Below are 21,895 nucleotides of genomic sequence, written 5' to 3' on the forward strand. Positions count from 1 at the left end.
AGTATCTGGAGAAAAGGCAGGATTTGCACCACTCCTGCCATGAACAAAAATCAGGCTCTGCTAAGCACCAAGGAAATAAAGTTGCAAAACAGAAGGTGCCTCACACATCCAGACATATCTATTTGTTTACACAGCTCAGACTCCAATTTCAATCCCCCAAAGTATGCAACTACAGTAGTGCGTAGTGCATAAAAATGACACTAAAATTGAATAGCCAGCAAATAAAGCCAATTTACAGGACTCTAGAAAGCATACGGAAGCTTTCACCAGGTTCCTAGCCTAGTTAATAAAAAAGCAAATCTCTGTATCAGGCCCTTCAGAATAGAAGCCACCTCTTCATTATGTTTCTACAGCATCTACCAAAAGGAGGCCCTCAACTGGTAACTGAAAATGCCAGAAAATCCCAACACAAATCATGAGTTCTACTTTTAAATGCTGTACTGGGAACCTTCTGTCCAGGTGACAGCCTGCCACGGCAGGATTTTTATTTTTATTTTTAAACAATATGTAATTAAAAAAAAATATTGTTCAAGGCACTGTAATTTACACCTACAGATTAGCACTGCATTTAAGAAAAATCCTAACAAAACAACTTACTGCCTTTCCCTTGCTACCTCTGCCAGCGTGAAAGGAGACTGCCACCCAGTGGACTACAACCAGGTACATCAACTGCAAGCCACGACATTCAATACAGAATTGTTGATAATTTTATTTTTAAGAAAGTGCGGTTATTTTTTAAATTTTTCCTGTAAATATAATAATGTTTCAGATACATAAATTCACTTGTCATTCTGTCCTGCTCCTGAAAAATCAACATCTGCATGAAGGCACTGTACATATAGAGCTTTTCAGAACTACAAGAAAAAAAAATAATCTACCAAATCAAGCTTTTAGCAGAGAAACAGTTAACTAGTGCAACCACTGAGTTCAGAGGTGGGTTATGTTCTAAATGCAGCTTGTGCCATCCTTTAAACAGAATTCACCTGTAATATGACAACGCTGAATAGCATACACAGATAGTTTTAACACCTCTCAAGGTTTGGAGTTCGTTCATTTGTATTTGTAAAATCCTTCTCCAGTCTTCTTACCCAGCTTCTTCTCTTCTACCAGTTTATTCAGGAGTGGGCTGGGTGCAAAAAGAGGATTATCGGGCTCTAACAAATGCCATCCTGGTGGAAGAAAAGAAGTGGATGAATTAGTAGCAGTTCTTCTTATATGCAAAGATAATATTTTCCTAAGGAGATGCAAGTCTCTATTAAGACGTCAGAACTGAAGGAGGTTTGGAACTTATTCTAGACTCTTTAAGACCCTTCAATACAGCTTCATAAAGCACAGATCAGTTCTGATGGTTATGAGCAAATCTAGCAATTAGTCTTTTGGCATAGTCTACTCTGAACAGCTTATAATCTCGATAACTGAGGATTTCTAATACTTTAAAATATTAAGGAGAACTTTCAAAATATAGTTCAGAACAAGGAAATAAAACAAAGGCTATGCTGAAAAGAAATTGAAGTGGAAAAATAAAACAAGTTGAATTTATACCTGTGAAAGACATGGTCAGTTAGAACAATATAACACTACTCCACAGTACTGGCTAAAAGCAAAAGTGGTTTCACTGAAGATGCCATTTTGAAAGTGACATTCTGTCTTGGACAATGGTTAAGCTGCTCATTCAAAATAATACAACAACCATCAACAAGCCATCACTAATTATGTCTTTTTTTTTGTTATTGTACTGACATTCATCCACTGATCAACTGAAGTGAAAGGGAGATGGTATATCTGCGTCTTTAAAGCTGTTTACTGGGTTTCCTATTAATTAAGAAAGAAAACATGTCTGGCAGAAATAGGATAGGGAGTCTCAACGTATGTTGCTTTTCATCAGAATTTCTTACCTCCAGTACATGTCTCTCTTCCCACCAATTCTTTTTAGTTATATATTAGTTCCACTAATATGATCATTATTTTCCACTGGAACTTGATGAAGTCAGCAAAACCACTACTCTTCTGTCCCCATGTGCACAGGGTACAGGCGTATAGTACAAACATTGTACTCATACTGCATTCTGAGCTGAAGTCTCATTCCTTTCTCCTCAACAGCTAAGAAGCTATGCCATAAACATTCACTTTAAACTAAGAGTCATATTTTCACATTCATGTACAATTTAGCTAAAAAGGGGAAAAATAGAAGAAAATAAGCCTGCAGTACCATCTATAATGTATTTACTGGTATCCAACCCAACATAGTCCAGCAGTTCAAACGGACCCATGGGATAGCCAGCCCCAAGCTTCATAGCAACATCAATATCTTCCTTTGATGCATCTCCTAGAGAAAAGATTGACAGTTTGATGAACACAGAAGATTCTGCATCTACTTGACACTTCTTATAAATAATTAACAGGGTGCTATTTCACCCTGGTGCAGCTCTTCACAGAAATCTCTGCACGTTTCAGAACCACAAAAACTGGAGTCAGCATACACATGCTGAAGCATAAAGCTGAATTTCTCATTAAAAAAAAAAAGAAAAGAAAAGAAAAGTCCTACAGGTCTGCTTTCCATTTTTCTAGCTGGAAAGAATCAAAAACTTCTTTTAGAGGCAGCTGAATTGTATAGGTAAGGAAAGATCTCAGTTTCAGCTTCATGAGATCAGCAGCAGCTCTTTTGTGATGCACAAGACAGAGCTATCCTTACTCTACAACAGGAAAGTGATATCCAGCTGATGGACAACGCAGGCATGGCAGAGGGAGCAGCAGCAGCTGAGTAACATGCTCAGTTACAGCAACTTTCACCAGGGGATATCCATCAGCATCAGAGACGGCAGGTAGGAGTGACCTGAAGAGACTGTGCCAGTGCAGTCAAATTTGTGAATTCCAAAATTATTAAAAAACAAAAAAACCCCACCAAAACCAAAAATCAAAATTATTAGAAATTTATTACTTCTACTTCAATCTTTGCCTATAAAAATACAAATCCTGCATTGCCTCATTGTCGCAGTTAACATTCACCTCACTCTTTTGCTGGGAATGCATATTTTATACTGCCATGAGAGCAGATGCAACTCTATTGCTTATTTCCAACACATTTTGACACAGGCTTTTTCACAGATCCCATAAAAAGGACAAAGTTAAACAAACCCCAGAGGTACTTGTTAAGTCACCTCCATACTCAATGCGTCCAGGGATTGAGGGTGTCTAAAAGCTTGGCAGATATAGCGTACGCAATTTACACACCTAAGATCAGAGAATCTTAGAAATAAATCTCTTGTAAAGGCAACACCTTCAGTTAAAGTTCTGTATAAAGTAACAATTTTTATATATCTCCTTTTACTCTTTAAAACTGACTTTTTTTTTTTAAAAAAAAACATGGTTTATTTCTGAGAAACTGGGAAAATTAGTTGTACTTAATTCTAACATAATTTCAGTTCCCCAAATTCAAGCACACATAAATCCTCAACTCATTTGAAGTCGATGCAGATGTATACACTGCTTTTATCAACAGATTGTCCTGCTTTGTCAGACTTGGGACTTGGACATCTCACAGTATACAGTTGTGTTACAATACAATTAAAAATAGTAAAAGGGCAAACAAGGGTTGTACCCTTAGGTCATACTAGTCTCCTAGTATAAAGTAGACTACCACAGAAACTAGACTGACTGCTTTTTTTGTTTTCCATAAGAAATACAGCAGTACAGACCACCATACATTAACATTTATAATATGTCCCCTGTTCAAATCACTGTTAATATACTACAGGTATTTTGCCTGCGCAAAAGCGCACATTTAAGCCAAGGAGATTTTGTATAAATAAAGATTCAGGGACTGACCCAATAAAATAGTATTTCAGTGCTTGGGGTTCCCAGGAAAAGAGACCCAATTTCATACTAATGTGGATGACAATCTGACTCAAGTGTCTACTCTGAGAATTAACACAAAGGATATGATAAAAATTTAACCTGATTCAATTAAAAGTATGAATTAGAAGACAGCCATCAGGCTTTTTAAAACATTAACCAGATTTTAAATAGATTTCATTAAAGTTAAAAATTCATAAATTAACTTTAACAAGTTTGGAAATATCGTACTGATAAACAAAATACAAACAGAATAAAGATGAAATCAAAATATTGTTTTGCTTAGGCAGAAAACAGTCAGTTTTAACATATAATCTCAGTGACAGTTTTCGTCTACATTTAATTAAAAGTTCTATTGTCTCTTGAAATATACATAATGATACATGTCACTTAACAAAGGCACCTCTTTTACACCCTCTGGAACATCCATACACTTTATTTAAAATTGTGACTTTTTCCAAGAGAATAATGCCCCCTTTGCATCCATGCCTTTGCCTTTCAAGTCACTAAATTTGCTCTTTTCTCCCTTTGAGATGTCATTAGGTACATCTGTTGATGGATAAACAAGTAGTGTTGGTTTATATTTTTTTTTCTGGAGATCAAACCATCCCTTCCATGTGCTATACAAGAGATTTTTAATATTTAAAGCATATTTGGTGGAATCCTGATAATGGAGTGCTTTAATCTGTAAAAAAGCAGTGATTTCAAAAACAAAATCTTTCAAACTACATTCTTAGTAGCACAGAGCTATGAGCTGAGCACTTGAAGTAAAAGCAATTAAATTCCCTAATTTCCTCTTTATCCACTACATTTTTGGCTTGTTTCCTTTTCAAAACAATTATCAATCCTTTGAAAAATTTAGTGTTCTTTGGTGATTCATTATTATTTCTACCTACCCTCAGTATTAACGTAAAAGAGAAGAGCAGTGAGATGGGAGCTCCTAAAGAACAATGTCCTTTTTTTGACACAGGATGAGGAACAGGAGGTTTTATGGGGAAATAGGTGAGCCCAAATCACTTGTATGTCAGTATCGTAGTGTGACACTGAGTACTGTACTACTTACCTCACTTGAAAACTGGTGATTTATTTCACAAGCCCAAAATAAGTAAACTCAGGAGAACTTTGCCAATGGTCCCATTATGGGACTTTCAACCACTTTCATTAACATCTCTTGGGATGGAGAAAGGGAGGTTCCTGATTAGTTGGCAAAGGATATATTTACAATAGCACTACACTCACCTTGTAATCTCCAAACTAGAAACATTTTCCACTAACAGAAATTTCCCACACAAGTAACTAGTACCTTCCCACTCTGCATATACTGACATTTCAAAGTGAAGACAAGGCCTTTCCAACTGCACATATTGGCTCACATTTGATGTTCACTGTTCACTTTCAGCCTTTTAAGGTCTGAAAGATTTCAGGGAATTCCAAAGTTTTTCTGAAGGGATCTAACATTTAGCAGTGTTATATGTGAACATTCCTTGAAGTCCCACCAAGTACCTCTCTCAAAAAGTCGAACAGCTTCCATCATATATGGCACCAAGAGACGGTTTACAATAAACCCGGGAGTATCCTATGAAAAGAAAAAAAAAAAAAAGGATTTTAAACAAACATTCTTTACCACTGCTACACCAAAATGCTACAAGACAAATTAAACAAGTGCATGAAGACACTTATTGAATAATCAACTTCTGGTACTCTTTAAACTGTATTTTTCATCTATCTGTTCAGTATTAAAACACAAAAGATGAATTTCACAAACAAGGAATGGCACCTAAACATTCATCGTGACTGAGAACAATAAGACTACTACAAGTTCAACCCAATTAATCTTAAAACAATTTAATGTGGTCAGCTGGCAAATGCCTTTTCTTTAGCAAAATTCTGCTGACACAATTTCCTGAAGTATACAAAAAGATCAGTTCTTCCCTAACAGTGTTTTTGTGTGTTCACTACTAGAAATGCTCCTGGCTAAACAGCATACCTCTCCCCCACTGCTCACTGGAAAACCATGCCTTTGAAAGCTAGGATCACTTCAATAGCAAACACCAATGCTATCAATGAAAAGATAAATATATGCTGTCAAAAGAAGGTAACAAACTGATACAGAACTTCTTTTACACCAGCTTTAACCAAAATTAAAAATGCAAAGAAAAGAGAAAGAACTTTGCAAACATAGTATTATTTAATTTACTTATACTGTTTCAGATGCTTATTGTTCATTCCATCTTATCTCAGTATTTAATCCATAGAATTCCAAACTACTTTCCTTCTACAAAGGGGATTTTAAAGAAAAAAAAATTCGTTCAGACATGGAGACTGCATTACCCTCTACTCAAACTAATTTATAACAATAATTCATCATATATTCTGCACATTACATACTGCAAAACTGTGACAGAAACAGTAAAAAAAGTCAACTAAGGCCACAGAGCAATTTAGCAGTACAGCCAGAATTAGACTCCAGCATCCAGATACTGAATTACTGGTAACTACCAGATTGCAGGCCTTTCTTTTTATGACCAAATGTCTCCTGAGGGCTGTGAAACTTGAGGCAATAGCTTGCATGAAGCTACCCAGACCACAGCTTAATGGATCTGGAAAAAGCGTGCTTAGGAAGTAGAGTGTTCCTCTAGAGAAAAAACAAAGCTGAGAAGAACCGAAGATTAATATGGGTCTAGTTACTGCAGTCTTAAGAAAAACTTGCAATGAGCACACACCATGGAGGATCCATCCAACTGCCTCACAGTACAAGGGGTAGCAGTCTTGTCTTTAGCATGGCTAAAGATGAGCTCTTGCTTAAGCTCTCCAGTCCAGGCTTCTGCAGGACTGGAAGAGAAAAACCAAAACCTGTAAATCCTGATACTTGTAAGTTTTGCGGCTTCTCAGAAGATGTCTAGAGTCACTCTACTTTGAGGAATTTGTAGCAAATGTTGGCGTTTTCTTTGTCAAAACACTTTTAATAAGGAAGAAAAACTGGACAAAAAGCAGTCTGGAAATTCTTGAAGTGCTCCTGGATCTAGTAAAACCTACCACATTAAAATTAAGTTTTCAAGAACAGACCTTCTGAACCCTATATAATCAAAATGTACTCACCTTACAACTGACAGGACTCTTTCCTACTGCTTTACTGAAATCCAAAAGTGATTCAAAAGTCTTTTGGCTGGTCATTGGAGTCTTGATGACCTGGGCAGAGGGACATTGGGGAGAGCATAAGCACATTTAGGGGCAGAATCTCTCTCATTTCTCAGTACAGCAATGACTAAACTGTAATCCAGAACACTATTCCAGAAATTCACAAAACATTTGTTTTGCAAAAAACAGTTTCAGTGGGTATATATGTAACAGATAAAAAAAAAAATCTATTTTACAGACAGTTACAGCATTTCACACATTTTGAAATTATGCGTTTCTTTAAGTTACTTTCCCACTCAGCCAGTATAGATGGCAAAAGGGACAATCTTCTGGAATTCCACTTAGAGATTACAGCGTAACAGGACAACTTTAAAAGCTACATAGTCTCTGTTTCTTTAGGAAGCACCATGGCATCACTCTAGAGAGTGTTTATTAACAGACACAGTTCCAATCTAAATGGCTGTAACATCTAGCCTGTGCCCAATGTAAACACAGCACAGACACTTAATTCTAAAGAAAATTTAAAATCTATCTTTCAAATGTGTGACAGCCTCTTAGCTTTTGAGTACTACGTTTCCATATTGATTTTCTTCAAAACTGAGTCTTTTGTCATACTTTCTATACTTCACCTGAGTTGGGAAGCATTAAATCATTTATTAGAGACCTACCCCCGTCCAGGAAAAAAAAAAAAAAAGAAAAGAAAAAAAAAAAGAAAAAAGAATTGCAGAAGCTGAACTGGTTGTGATGTTTGTATCGAAATTGTCCTCCATGTGCAGGAACTGAAAAATGCTATACATAAGCAGCTAAGGCTGACCTCCTTGTTAAGTGACGCAAAGATTTCTCCCTATCCTAATGACTGATGTAAGGCCAACACAAAAAAAAAAACAACACTGTTAGGGCTGAGAAAAAGGCTTGTTTCTCAGCAGAAAAAAATACTATAATTTCACTTTGATGTTAGATAAAAATATCTGAGATAGTTACGTAAAACTGCAACAGTTTCAAGAATGAATTTTTAATACACATTTCAGAAATCTGAAATATTAGCACTAGTCTTTTGGATTATTAGAGAAAGAAATCCCCTCAAAGATATGCATTTCTGAGCATGAGATCAACAATCTATGAAAATAGCAGATAACACTCAAAGGCACTGCATACATGAAGGACAGCTTCTATGACAGATGACTGGCAATTTCAAGTAATATCTGTCATAGCTTGGGCAATTCTCTAGATGTTCTCCTGATTATTTAAAACTGAAATATTGATTTTACATTGAAAAATACTGTTTTATGGTGTTTTTCAAGGTCTAATCTAAGGAATTACACTAAAGTTTTCTGTTATCTTGGACAATACCTACACAACTCCTTCCTTTCCTTCTTACAACATTTCCCCAAGAGCATTTAGTCACAATATAAAGGATACAATATTAAACTACAAAAAAAAAAAAAAAAAAAAAAATCCACACAGGTACAGAAGTTAGTGAGAAAAGAATTTGCAAGTGTCCAAGCCCTCTGAATCAAATTTGTTAATTTCAGTCAAAAGGTTCAAACATTTCAAAAGGGGAAGGAAGAGAACGATACTTTCAAAGACACACAAGAAGCAACTGCATAATATATATTTTAATGGGAAACAAGCAAAAAATATAATAAAGTGAATCTCATGACTTCAAAAGGCAGGCAGAACATATTTGAGATGCTTGTCACCAAGCATCACCATCTAGAATCGAACTCAAGGGACAGAGATTTGCAGTAGATAAGGGCATGAAGTACATGAAACTTTGGAGCAGAGTCGCCAAAATGCAAAGTTTATTTTCACTTACTCAAGAGTGTCTAAGTTCTAGCTGATCTGAAGGGACCTTGACAGGCTGAAGAGGTAGGCCAATGCAAACCTCATGAAGTTCAACAAGGCCAAGTGCAAGGTCCTGCACCTGGGTTGGGTCAATCCCAGGCACAAATACAGGCTGGGCGGAGAATGGATCAAGAGCAGCCCTGAGGAGAAGGACTTGGGGGTACTGGTGGATGAGAAGCTCAACATGAGATGGCAATGTGCACTTGCATCCCAGAAGGCCAACCGCATCCTGGGCTGCATCAAAAGAAGTGTGACCAGCAGGTCGAGGGAGGTGATTCTGCCCCTCTACTCTGCTCTAGTGAGACCCCACCTGGAGTACTGCATCCAGCTCTGGAGTCTCCAACATCAGAAGGACATGGACCAGTTGGAACGAGTCCAGAGGAGGCCACGAAGATGATAAGAGGGCTCAAGCACCTTTCCTATGAGGACAGGCTGAGAGAGTTGGGGCTGTTCAGCCTGGAGAAGGGAAGGCTCTGGGGAGACCTTATAGTGGCCTTTCAGTACCTAAAGGGGGTTTATAAGAAAGATGGAGAGAAACTCTTCAGCAGGGCCTTTTGTGACAGGATGAGGAGTAATGGTTTTAAAATAGAGAGAGATAGATTTAGATTTGATATTAGGAAAAAAATTTTCTACAATGAGTTGTAGAACACTGGAACAGGTTGCCCCAGAGAGGTGGTGGATGCCCCATCCCTGGAAATGTTCAAGGCCAGGTTGGATGGGGCTCTCAGCAACCTAATCTAGTCAAAGATGTCCCTGCTCCTTGCAGGGGGGTGGACTAGATGACTTTTTGTTCTGGTTTTGTTAGTCAGGGGAGGCCTAAGGTGGTAGCTTCTGTACGAAACTGCTAGAAGTTGCTCCCCTTTGTTTAGTGGACTCGGCCGGGCCTAGGGCGGACCTGCTGCTGGCCAAGGCCAAGCCGATTGGTAGCAGAATGTCCCATGATAATGCCTCTGCGATAACGTATTTAAGAAGGGGAAAACAGAAAAGAAAGGAGGAGAAGATGTGAAGCAACTGAGTGGGGGGCAGAGAGGGGGAGGCGTGAGCCTCATGGGCCTTGCAGGCCTCACCCTCTGGCCTCCCGCCGGGCAGCCGACTGGGCCCAACTCAGCCTGGCCTGGCTGCAAGAAGTGGAGAGGAGATGAGAAGTGAATAAGATGTAAAAAGGATCCTGAGAGGCATCTGCCAGCCTGTTGTGAGGAACAGCTGCAGACACCAAGGTCAGTGAAGAAGGAGGGGGAGGAGTAACGTGGCTCCTGGCCAAGATTCCTCTGCAACTCGTGGTGAAGACCATGGTGGAGCAGGTTGTCCCCCTGCAGCCCATGGAGGTCCACGGAGGGGCAGAGATCCACCTGCAGCCCGTGGAGGACCCCACGCCGGAGCAGGTGGAGGCCTGAAGGAGGCTGTGGCCTGTGGAGGGCCCACTGGGACAGCTGTTCTAGAGGGACTGCACCCCGTGGAAGAGATGACCCACGCCGGAGCAGTTTCACGAAGGACTGTGGCCCGTGGGAGGGACCCCACGCTGGAGCAGAGGAGGAATGTGAGGAGTTCTTCCCCCGATGATGATACAGCGGCGTAAAACAACGCGTGATGAACTGACCGCAACCCCCATTCCCTTTTTCCCCCCCCCGTGCCGCTCGGGAGGGGAAGGTAGTAGAGATAATGTTAAGCCCGGGAAGAGGGAGGGGTGGGGGGAGGTTATCTTGTTACCTGTCTCATTCTCCTGCTAATTTTAGAAATAAATGAATAGTTTTCCCCAAGTCGAGTCTGTTTTGCCCATGACAGTAACTTTAAGGATTTCTCCCTGTCCTTATCTCAAACCTCGAGCCGTTTTTCATATATCATCTCCTCCTATTCTCTCGGAGGGTGGGGGGAGCGAGAGAGAGACTGCGTAGTCTGGTCCCGATCAGGGCTGAACTACACCACCTTTAAAGGTCCCTTCCAACCCTAGCCATTCTATGATTCTAAGGTCAGCCATAACAGGGGAAGGTGAGAAAAAACGGAAGAGACATCTGTTGTTTTTTTCTGCGATGTGATCTTTACTTTGGAGGCTCAGATAAACTCTAATATCAGACTATTTCTTATTCTGCTCTCAAAGAGAGTATCGTTAGAAACGATGTCTGAAGAGTTATGTAAAAACTTATTTTTACACTTCTTTAAAGGTTGGGATATACTGTAATACTTCCAGACAAATCATCCGGAACATTGAAACAAACATGACTGACTTTATTTCAAAAGTCACAAAAAGTCATCTACACATTGTTTTCTATCAATCTCTACACTGGTAACAATCAAATTCCTCTGTCAGTCATTGGATTATCTTGTTTAAGCTGTCAGTAGTTCTTATTAATCAGCTTGCCTCGGTGCCTGAAATGACCACTATAAATGGCACCTCTGTTCGCAGTTCAGTGGAGAACTTCAGAGCCTGAAGACTGAAGGAGTTACCTCTGATTGTTCAACTGGCCCCTCAACAGAGACTGCACCACTCTCTTATCACTGCAGGTAGTTTATTTCATATCAAAAGAGCTGCAAACTGAGATCTACTCTTTCATCTAACTGAATTCTTAGTGACAATTGCATTGCTGTACTACAGTGGTTATGATGATGGTGTTACAAAACACTTACCTCCACAAGCTTCATCATAGGCACAGGATTAAAGAAATGGAGACCACCAAATCGGTCCTGCCTGGTGGTTGAGTTAGCCAACTGCGTGATTTGCAAGGATGAGGTGTTGCTTGCAAATATTGTATGCCTGGGAAAAGAAACATACAGATTGCATAAATGACAGCTATTTTTCTCACAGTAGGACACTGGGGCACTAAATATAAATAGACATCCATTGGCTAACCATGCACAGAATTCTCAGAAACATCCCTGCAGATTATCATGGTCCTTTTGCTGAGATCTAATTACAGCAATGATGAAATAATCACTGGAACGCCCATGTGAGATTCTCACTCCTGAGTAAGCATGTTGAATACTTATATTAGGTGATGGGGAAAAAAAGGCTCTGTAAGTAGAAAATTTTTTTAACTCCCCAAATCTATTCCAGGTAATTCCTTCAGTGATGCCGGAAACATAATGGCATTTTTTATTGTTAATCCTTTACACACCTATGGAAATTCAATCATTCGCCATGTCAAAAATGCACTTTGGAGCCTTGACAAAAATTTGGAATCTATTTTTTTTTCATGATCAATGGTAGATGTGATGAGCAACCTAACACCAGAGCAAAGAACTGATGGAACAAAAACAGAAGAGAAAAACTGCTATGCATACGACACGACAAAGGATACATAGAATCACAAAAATTTTAAGATATATATGAAGTCCTTTTCCAGACATAAACCAGATTGACTACTGTAATTTATAATTTACGGGGGTTTTTTTTCAGAAATATCTCAGAATCTCAACAGCCCTGCTATACTGACATCACACCAAAACTTACAGAAAATTACTTTTTCTTCAAGGCACAAAATCAGAAACTAAATAAGAGATGAAACTCTATCTTCCATTCCTGGCTGTATCCTACTTATCGTTCAAAAAGTTATCCTACTAGACTCATCAAATGTTAATCTATATTGGTACTTTGTTTACATTTCACAAAGATACAACTGAGCTTCGCAACAGATCTTTCAGAAAAGTCCAAGTTGTGGGGACATCTTACAGTGCCATTAAAAGAAAACACTTTGGGAATAAAAAACCCCACACTGATTTCCGTTTTTAATTATGTTTTCTCAGTTTTTGAAAATTTGTTAAGGAGAAGGAAATAAAAAGTCCTGAAAAATCCTGTTCACACTTCTTACAAATATTCTTTTGTTATTTCCCCACCATAAAGTGAGCCTAATATTGTTCTGAGGTGAGGTACTAAGAAGAGTATTCTATATTTCATAGTTTTGATCATGCAAGGTCAATGCATCCAAAAGACATCTTCACTGAAAAATCTGCCACTGTATAAAGATAATTAAAATATTACTATACAAATTAAGCACATTGATTTGTGAGATGTAATAATTGCTAGGTTTATATCTGGGTTCACATAAAGTAAGAGATTTTACCTCAGCATCAGTTCTGTGGCTGAATACTGTAGCCTCACACAACACAAAGCCTTGGGGAAAAAAAAGCGTAAGTTTCTGTTGTGTACAAGGGCATTTTATTTAAACTTTCTGCTCTAACCAATCAATTGATTTAAATAGAGCTTAAAATAGAACTGACGTGCCTCTGTGACTTAGAATTACAGAATCCATGCTCCAGGTGACTACGTAGAGTTGAAAGGCTTTGGAGACAACAGTCCTAGGGAAGCCCAAGTGATGCTTTTCCAAGCACCAGTGTGCTTTCTCTTGGTGCCATCTAGTGGGTCAGAGGAAGGCATTAAAAACAGGGTCCAGTACAGGAGAAACATACGATTTCTACCAAACTGACTCTTACAGTTCAGCTCCGTTACACAGTGAACATGAACAACGCTTCTTTTGTAACAGTTTTATAACACACTAACACTGCAAACAGTTGAAAAACACTGGCCAGTTCCTAGCTGAGTTTCCACATCTAAAGATAAATCCTAGACCAAAAGAGGTTGACAGGCATTCCCATCACCCAGAAATCAACAAAAAGCAATTAGGCAAGAGCTCTTAAAGTGGATACCCAAAAATCCTTTTCTCATGTTCATCATCATCCTGTTTGGAAAAGTGCTGCAGTGTCTAAACACCTAAAAGCCACAAAGAACATGGGAGTATTCTACAAAAACCTTAGTCTGACCTTTTCAAAATGGAAGCATGAGACTGACTCAATTTAAGAAAACAGAACTGAAGAGTGGGTAGCAATGCTTTATCGCCTGCTCTGAAGATGATGACCATGTAACACAATAACAATTACCATATTAAGAGGATGATTATAACACTTCAGAGGAATATAAGACACACAAGCAATTTTGCAAAGCTCTAAGAACATAAACTAGTATGCTCTCAGACTGATACCATCCAAGTACCAGTGCTCATGGTTTCACCTGAGCAGTTATCCAGATGAGGAATATCCTGAGCTCCCAATGCTCTCTGGGGTTGCCAAACTCTCCCGGCCCGTTACATTTTCTCTGAAAACTTAAGAGAAATTCACTCCCCACCCCCAAATAAAACTTCTCTCAGTAAAGAATATCTTTCCCACTCCCATCCATTTATAGATCCACTTTCAGAGGAATTAAGTTCTTTTATAGGGAACAAGCAAGAGTAATTAAGTTAACCGTATTTTGCTTTTTTTTAACAAAAAATGCAAAGGTTTGGTTTTGTACTGTCCCCAGACTTATCTTCACTGGAGATATCATAATAGTGCAAAAATGGAAGACAAACATGTAGCTGTTGCAGCTGAGGAAACACACGAGACATGGGATACAGCACAAGAGAAAAAAAAATGCAAGGTTTCACACAGCTTATGTTCCAAAGGCATAACTCATCATCTTGTCTGAGCAACTGTAATACATAGCCCCTCATGTTTCAATCAGCTACCCCCATGGTAAGTCCTGAAATTTGAATTAAGACAAGTCCTCCCTCCTCAGAAGCCTGGTCTTTCATGATCTCTGCCTGTAACACACACTTCACAGCGCCATCAACACCCAGGGCCCCACAGAAGCAAAGCTTCTCCCAAGACTCAAAGCTATCTTTAAATAAATCTGGTCTTTGTTACCAATCAACCACAACTCCATCATTCCCATTAAGCTGATGAAACAGTTCATATAATGGTTTTAGAAATTTTGGAATGTTGAATCTTACTGAAGGCTGTAGTATGCCTGCACTGACAGGGAGAGCTTTCCATTCCACCGCAGTGCTGCATGGGTTGAATAAAGCCCACTGCTTCCTTCTAACACACAGAAAAACACTCACTGAACATTTCTGCCTCTCCCCATGTTACTCACACAACCTGCAACTCTATACACTTCACATAATTACAAATTACCCTTTGTACCTAATAACTAACATTTTAAACACTTGGCTACTAAGTTTCACTATTTCATTAGCTTTTCTTTCTTTTCATCTGGACTTTCTACAATGCAATCCATATTCTTCACTATTCACTTCCCTTTTCTTTATCCTACACGTAAGATATCTGTATGTTTATAATCATTTCCAATTCTCCTTTTAAACAGGAAGACTTCTTGTTTAATATCATTTTTCCCAACTCTGCAGAATCATGCCTCTTGCCACAGGAAGGAGCACATCTGAATAACTCCCAGTATCTTTTAACACTGCAATGTAAAATGTGATGTTTCAAGTATATAAACTGCTCAGTCTTAAGAAAAAGAGTCTCAGGTGTTCCAAATATAGGTATTATTAAATGAGGCTCCAAGTCCCTTTTACTTGTGCCCACTTTTACTTGCTGACTCTTTCTAGACAGTTTGCCATTTAGTACACTCTAATTTGCTCATTAGTTTTCTCTGCTGAACAAGGACAAAGACTCAGGCAACCAACGGTCTGTTTTCACAAAATAAGCACAATCTAATCACAGCAAGGTACCCTGATAATTGCCAAAGGCAGCTACTTTTATCTGTCAGATTAAGCCTAACAGCAGGTTATCCTGTGCTCAGTGCGCGGCTGTTTGTGATCATTTATTGTTTTCAGAAGTACCAGGTAATTTTGATTATCGACCATACGAGATAGCCTGAAAAATCTCATCAGGCTGAAGTCAACTAATGAGAACATCTTTGCTCCCTTGACATTATATTCAAGCCACAGCTTGCCTAGTAAGTCCACACCACCTCTTACCCAATACCCCAGATTTATCTGTACTAGTTAAAACTTCAAGCTGCAAGCAGTCAAGGTCTTGTGATCCTGAGTCATCCATTACAAGGATCAAGCTCCTGAGACTGCATGCTCAGCTTAACAGAATTCCTGGGTTTGGATACAATTCAATAGTAACTTCCAACAGTTATCAAATATAGTTCAAAGAAAGTTCCAGGGACTATAAGTAACAGAGCGAGTGCATGCTAAGAAATTATTTACACTTTTACCTCACAGACAATAACCACCAATGAGCTATTTCCAAACTCTTGTAATACAAAATAAACTTAGTTCACTTAAGCCACTGTTGATTGTGACTTATGGCTGAGACTTCTTAAAACTTGTTCATGCCAGCCGCGCTGAAAACAAGTACTTTCCCTACTTAAATATGGGAACATGTACATTAACCATACCCATGTGTACCCACAAGAAGCTTATTCTACTGTTGTACATTTGCATTTGGATTTAGGTTTGAAATTGCGGAGTAGATGGATAAATTTTATAACTAAATGTATCCAGAAGCACATCAAATGAAGCAATACAACAAGTGAACAAACCTGGTGAATATACCTGAAAGTGTTTGCAACACAGGCACCTGGCACAAAAACTATTCCGTACCACATGGTGGTCTGGAGTTAATCTAAGGGAGAAAAACTCCTGTTTTTTAAAAAAGCAGCTAAGAAAACGCAGAACTAACAGTGTAAGAATAAAAACAGAAGATACAAAGTCTAAGTTGCAAAATGTAACAGGAAAAATACACATACTCTGGAGCAAACTTATCCAGCCTCTTGAAGAGTTCATTTTTAATTTCCTGGTTCTCCACAATGGCTTCTATCACCAGATCTGTGCTGTGGACCACTGCTACTGCATCTGTGCTTGTTGTGATGTTCTTTAAGGTCTTCTCAATGAACTCAGCACCAGCCTGAAAAATTACAAGAAGCTGCAATGTCTATTTACAATTATTTAATTTATTTTTACATGAAAATCCGCTTATGTGCTCTGAACTGGTTTTGAGCCCTCAAAAATTCAGGCAGTCTGCCACATTTCCAAATCAGTGAGAAAGTTCTAAGGCTGTACAGATACAATGTTTTCACTGACAAAAGAAGAATTGAATCTGTTGTGGAATATAGAGACAAAAGCATAGCAACATATAACCCTTAGGATACAAATTTAGATGCATCAACTGCTCCACAGTGACTTGCTGCATGTAAGTCTTCCTCAGTAATGTAAATGCAAAGTATCTTACACATCTAATTCATGTTAATCCAAGATAGTTAAACTCGCACTCTCATTTCCTTTGCACTAACGCTGTGCCCAAGTCTTGGAGGCGGGGTGGGGTAGGGGGTGGCGCAGAGAGACTCCTTACTAAAGTATTAAGACAATTATGTAACTGTTTGCTTTTGGACAAAATTGGTGCATTCTCAGGTAAGCACTCAAAGATAGCTTGGTATTAAGTTAGGATTAATAGTTTGCCACTATTTCATATTTAGCATCTGTTTTAAATGGTCAACAAGTTGTTTTAAATACTTATCTCAAGGCTGAAGTCTACAAAAGAAAGAAAATACAGTAAGACATCTTTCAACCTCCCTGAATCAAAAAAAGAAAATCCAAGTTCCTCAGCACATTGGAAAACTATTTTTTTTTTAAGCCAGTATATAAACAAGCTCTATAACACATAACTGTAAACAACACCAGAACCTCAATATGGCAGTTTTTATTCTCCTAAGTCTGCCTAGAGGAATAAAGAAGAAGATGTCAACCTCAGGCTTATCCGTAAACTTCTTCTTTGTCACTCTCTTCAAACTCTCTTCAATTCCTTTTGTAGACTTTTTAAGGATTTCATCTGACTGGTCTACTAACACCACAGTGTGACCACTGGCTGCTGCAACCTAAAAGTTAAAAAAAAAAGAAAAGAAAAAAAAAAGATTCAACATTAATATCATAAAACAACCAACCACATCGATTTGTGTTGGTGCAAACAATACACTAGGCAATGAATTAGGCAAAAGAGAGCTACAGAACATTGAATTAAGACTTACGCGCTTTACCAGAAAAATCATTAAAACCTGCACATAGTTGGGGCAGAGGGGAAGGCATAAAGATCTCAAACAACTTAAGGAAAAAGAAATCCATTTTTCATGTGAGCCACCTGCAGAATGCTACCTGCACCTGGAGGCAGCTGAATTCTGTGGCTATGGCTAGAGAACAAACAGCTGTCTTGAAAAGAACAAGTGGCTTAGCTGTGATTCTTGGATCTTGTAAGGAAAAAGGGCTGTGGAGACCAAAACTGGAATGCTGGCAGGGTGAGTGGGTGGCAAAAGGGATGGCTAACTCTGTGTTCCCAGGATGTGGCGTAACACAACTCTACTGTTAGGTTGTGAGTATGTCGCTGCAACAACAGGAAGGTGACACTGGAGCTGGGAGTAGCAGTGAAATGCTTGCCAGTCCAGTACTCTGCACAGACCTGAATGGCCTGCAAACTCTCCTTACTATGTACTTGGTACAAACACTGGCTCAGCTACAGACGGCACTATTGGGTTGTCTTTTTCGTTGGTGTTCAACTAGTTTCAAACATATAAAGTCACTTTCTCACATTGCAATAGCCTATTAAAAATCAGCAGTCTGTCACCTGTTACTTCACTATTCATTAATTTATGCTTCTCTTGTTAGTTAGCAACAGCCTTTCTTCAGAATTCCTGAACTAACAGAGTTGTAATACAGTAATTGTGGAAAACAGATGTTAAAACATGGTTCCACTAACTGTTTTTAAAGTCACACAACTTAGGAGCTTACCTTCTGCAAACTTTTACTTTACATCTAATCTTTACCTGGAGACTAAAGATTCTGCTGTGCCCACAAGACCTACTCCAACAAAGCTAGCTGAAATGAAAAACACAGAGATATCTCCTGAAGAAAAAGTATGGCGCTATTCTCATCCGAGTTGCCTCACTAATCCTGCAAATAAAGAAATGCCAGACTACCTTTGGATAGCAGCAGTATAGATTTAACAAGGTGTCAGTCTGCAGCCGGACATTTCTCTATCCATCTTTTTTCTATTATGTTTTTTATTTTCACTATTATCATTTCATAAAAACAACTGAATCATAAAAATTGTTTAAACCAAGCTTAGACTTGCATTCCATCTCCTTGGAATTCAAACTCACACTTGCTCAGACTCTACCATCCAATGATCTTAAGAATACTAAATAAGAAACAGAAGAGTGCTGGGGAGTCCATTAATGCTTTTCTCATACAGAAGTGCTTTTCACGGGGCAGAATCAGAAATTATAAACTCCTGGCTTTCAGCCAAACATTTTAGCAGAGGTTAGCTTCTCCTGACAGTATGAGAAAGCAAGGAAAGAGGAGAGACAATTTCTTAAATGTTCTAAAAGGAGGAGAAGCTTTATTAACAGGGTGCAGAGGTGATTGTAACAAGGAGCTAGAATCACCTCTGCTTTGAGATAATTTTGGATTGATAACTCAGAGGCAGATGGTCAGCAAAACATTTTTGGTCCTTAACAGTGTTCAAAGACTGCAACCTCTGTTACTGCCAAATACCAGACATGCTTCTCTTGACAAGCTGCTCTCTGAAAGTGTGCAGTCTGACAGAATATGCAGATCAGTTTACCTTCCCTGCAGAATTATAACCTTTGCATAGTGTTCATCTCCCTCAAACAGGAGAACAACTTTCTTCAAAGTCGTTCTTTGATGGTTCCTCCAGTGGAAACCTCAAGCTCGAGTATCAAGGTACAGAGGAATGTTTATGCTACACAAGTTAATAAATAACCAGGTAATTCCTTAGCAAAAAAAAAAAAAAAAACATAGCCCCTGTATTCCTCCTGCTAGAGATTTGACAGGTATGTGAGAAATCTTCAGTTCTGAGAAGGAAACCTATTAATTCACTAAAATAGGAGAACTGCTATTTATGAACTCCACCCTCACTGTAAGTTTTCACTTGGGGATGCCTGCATACTCCAGTTACTCTTTGTGAAGATTGTGAACTACCCTGGTACCTTGGGCAACAGGCTCTTTCTGTAAATCAAGTAGATATCTAAATCTTAAATCACTGGCAGGACCGTTCAGTCTTCTGTACCATAGCTATCAAGTTAAAGATGAACTTGAAAGCCAAAGGCCTGAGATTAAACACCGGGAAAATAGGTCCTATTTAAATACTAACCACTTTGTAACTTTGCAGATGACTGACAGATAAATGTTCATTTTAGCTGCTGTATTCTACTTTAATAACTTGCAAAATGTCTCTTCATCTGGTCCCTTGGCAAGTTAGAAGCAGCATCTTGCTTGGACCAACATTTTCCAAATATTATTGCACACTGTCTGGTTTGCAAGTAGTCCACACATTGTCTTAAGACCCACCTCAAACAATTTCACACACTGACCTTGGTGGTTCTGGCCTACCCGCCTGACCTGAAGATATCTGGATTAGCAAGAGAACAAAGTCTGAAAGCTCAGCGACCGGGCAGCAGCGGTGCACCCGCGCTTTCTGCCCCTGTGCTGCAATACACCCAAAACCGGCCGAACTCTGCTAACACGGCAGCAGGGGTGCGTCCCTCCAGCCCCGCAGCAGCCCTCGCCCTCGGGGTGTGGGGAGCAGCGGCTGCCCACGCCCGCTCCCCGCACAGGGCCGGCCCGGCCGGCCTGACCCGCTCCGCTGCGGCGGGACGGGGCCTCCAGCCACCGCCTCTCCCGCAATCTCCTGCCCTGCAACTGGGAACACCCGCGCGGGGACTCGAGGCCTTTAGGCTGGCAGGGCCGGGACAGCCACCGGCACCAGCGCGGCACCGGAGCGCGGACCGGCTGCTGCGCCTTCCCCCCCGCGCAGCGCGCTCCCCCGCCACTCCCCCCGGCCTGGCCCGCAGCGCACCCTCGGAGCCGGGCCCAGCTTTAAGCACAACGCCTAAGCGGGAAGCGCGAAGCAAGGGGACGCCAGGGGCAGCAGCCGCCTCACCCGAGCCGCCCGCGACGAGGCGAGACCCGGGCTCCAACGAGAGGGGACGGGACGGGACGGGACGGGACGGGCCCTCCCGCTGCACGCGCCGAGCAACGGCCGCCATGGCGCCGCTGCCGCCTCCGCCTCCTCCGGCTCCCCTCACCCCCGCCCCGCCGCCGGGTCCGCGCTCACCTGGGCGATGCCGGCGCCCATGAGGCCGCCGCCGATGACCGTCACATGCTTGACGATCAGCTTCTTGGCGGCCGCCGTGGCGGCGGCGGAGGAGGCGGCGCGCACGAAGTGGCGGGTGGCGAAGGCCATGGCGGGCAGCGGGGAGCCAGAGGCGGCGGCGGGCCCGAGCCCAGCCGAGTCGAGTCGAGTCGAGCCGGGCGGGGCGAGCGCCGCGCTCCGCCCCGGGGAGCGGCGGCGGCCGCGCCCGGGCCCAGCTGCCCGTCGCGGGGACAGGCGTTTTGGCTGAATCTTATCAGATGCGGACCGCTGTCGTTTGCCAGCTAATACCTTTACCAACCGACCAGCATTTCGAGTCAGCAACAGCGGCAGCTGACAGCACGGCAATTACAGCCTGTTGTACTGGAGTCAGCATCGGGGTGAACATTAAGCTGCTTGTTTTCTTCCAACAAAAGCAGCCGAGTATTCTCATTATCTCTGCACTTCGTACCAAAAGCGCAGTCCAAAAAAGCATTCCCCCTTTCCTCACTCAGCCTCACCTGACGGCAGATTAGTAACTAATGAAATTCCCTAAAAAAAAAAAAAAAAAAAATAATAGCACCGTGACAAGTGACCTGCAGCCCAACTCCGGGGCGTGACACACGATCACCGCGTACACCCGTGGCTCCCGAGCGCCCAGCTCTCCCCCGCTCCTTCCCCACGGGCGCTTCGGGCGCCTCCGGCTCGGCCCTCCCCGTCCGCGTGCGAGCCTCTCCCCGGGCTCCCCCCGGGCCAGAGGCCCCGGCTCTCTGTCCCCCCACCCCAGGCTCTCCCTGGGCACCCCCTGCCCTCCCCTCTCGGACCCCCTCTATGCCAGGAGTCCAACAGAACCACACCTCCGCTCCGCCCGCGGTTTTCTTTCGCGCTTCGCTGCTCAGACCGCGCATCTCCTCCGGGTGGCGACTCACTCGCCCTGTATCCTCCTCATCGCTACTCTTCCCTCTCCTTTTATTCCGAGTAACTGGTTTTAAAACTGCACTGAGACAACGAGCAGACATACCACCCTCGCTATTATTTGAACATAACATGCCTGGCATCGTATTTTCCGAGTATCACTCTATTCCCCCACCTCCTTCACTCCGCATCTGAACCATTTTGTAACATCTCCTTACTCAAAAGCTTT

General features: G+C 41.1%; 1 protein-coding gene across 1 annotated transcript; it reads right to left on the bottom strand.

The window, feature by feature from the left end:
* Positions 1–692: 692 nt before the first annotated feature.
* HADH (hydroxyacyl-CoA dehydrogenase) lies at positions 693–20,919 on the bottom strand. Its single transcript, XM_086747187.1, has 8 exons — positions 20,737–20,919; positions 17,357–17,485; positions 16,361–16,518; positions 11,458–11,584; positions 6,952–7,041; positions 5,356–5,428; positions 2,210–2,326; positions 693–1,169 (listed from the first exon to the last, which is right to left on the bottom strand). Exons 1-8 carry the CDS (start codon positions 20,863–20,865, stop codon positions 1,051–1,053), a joined length of 942 nt encoding a protein of 313 aa, XP_086603313.1. The 5' UTR covers positions 20,866–20,919; the 3' UTR covers positions 693–1,050.
* Positions 20,920–21,895: the final 976 nt, after the last annotated feature.

Source organism: Chlamydotis macqueenii, chromosome 4, assembly GCF_036417535.1.
Source record: "Chlamydotis macqueenii isolate bChlMac1 chromosome 4, bChlMac1.mat, whole genome shotgun sequence".
Lineage (NCBI taxonomy): Eukaryota > Metazoa > Chordata > Aves > Otidiformes > Otididae > Chlamydotis > Chlamydotis macqueenii.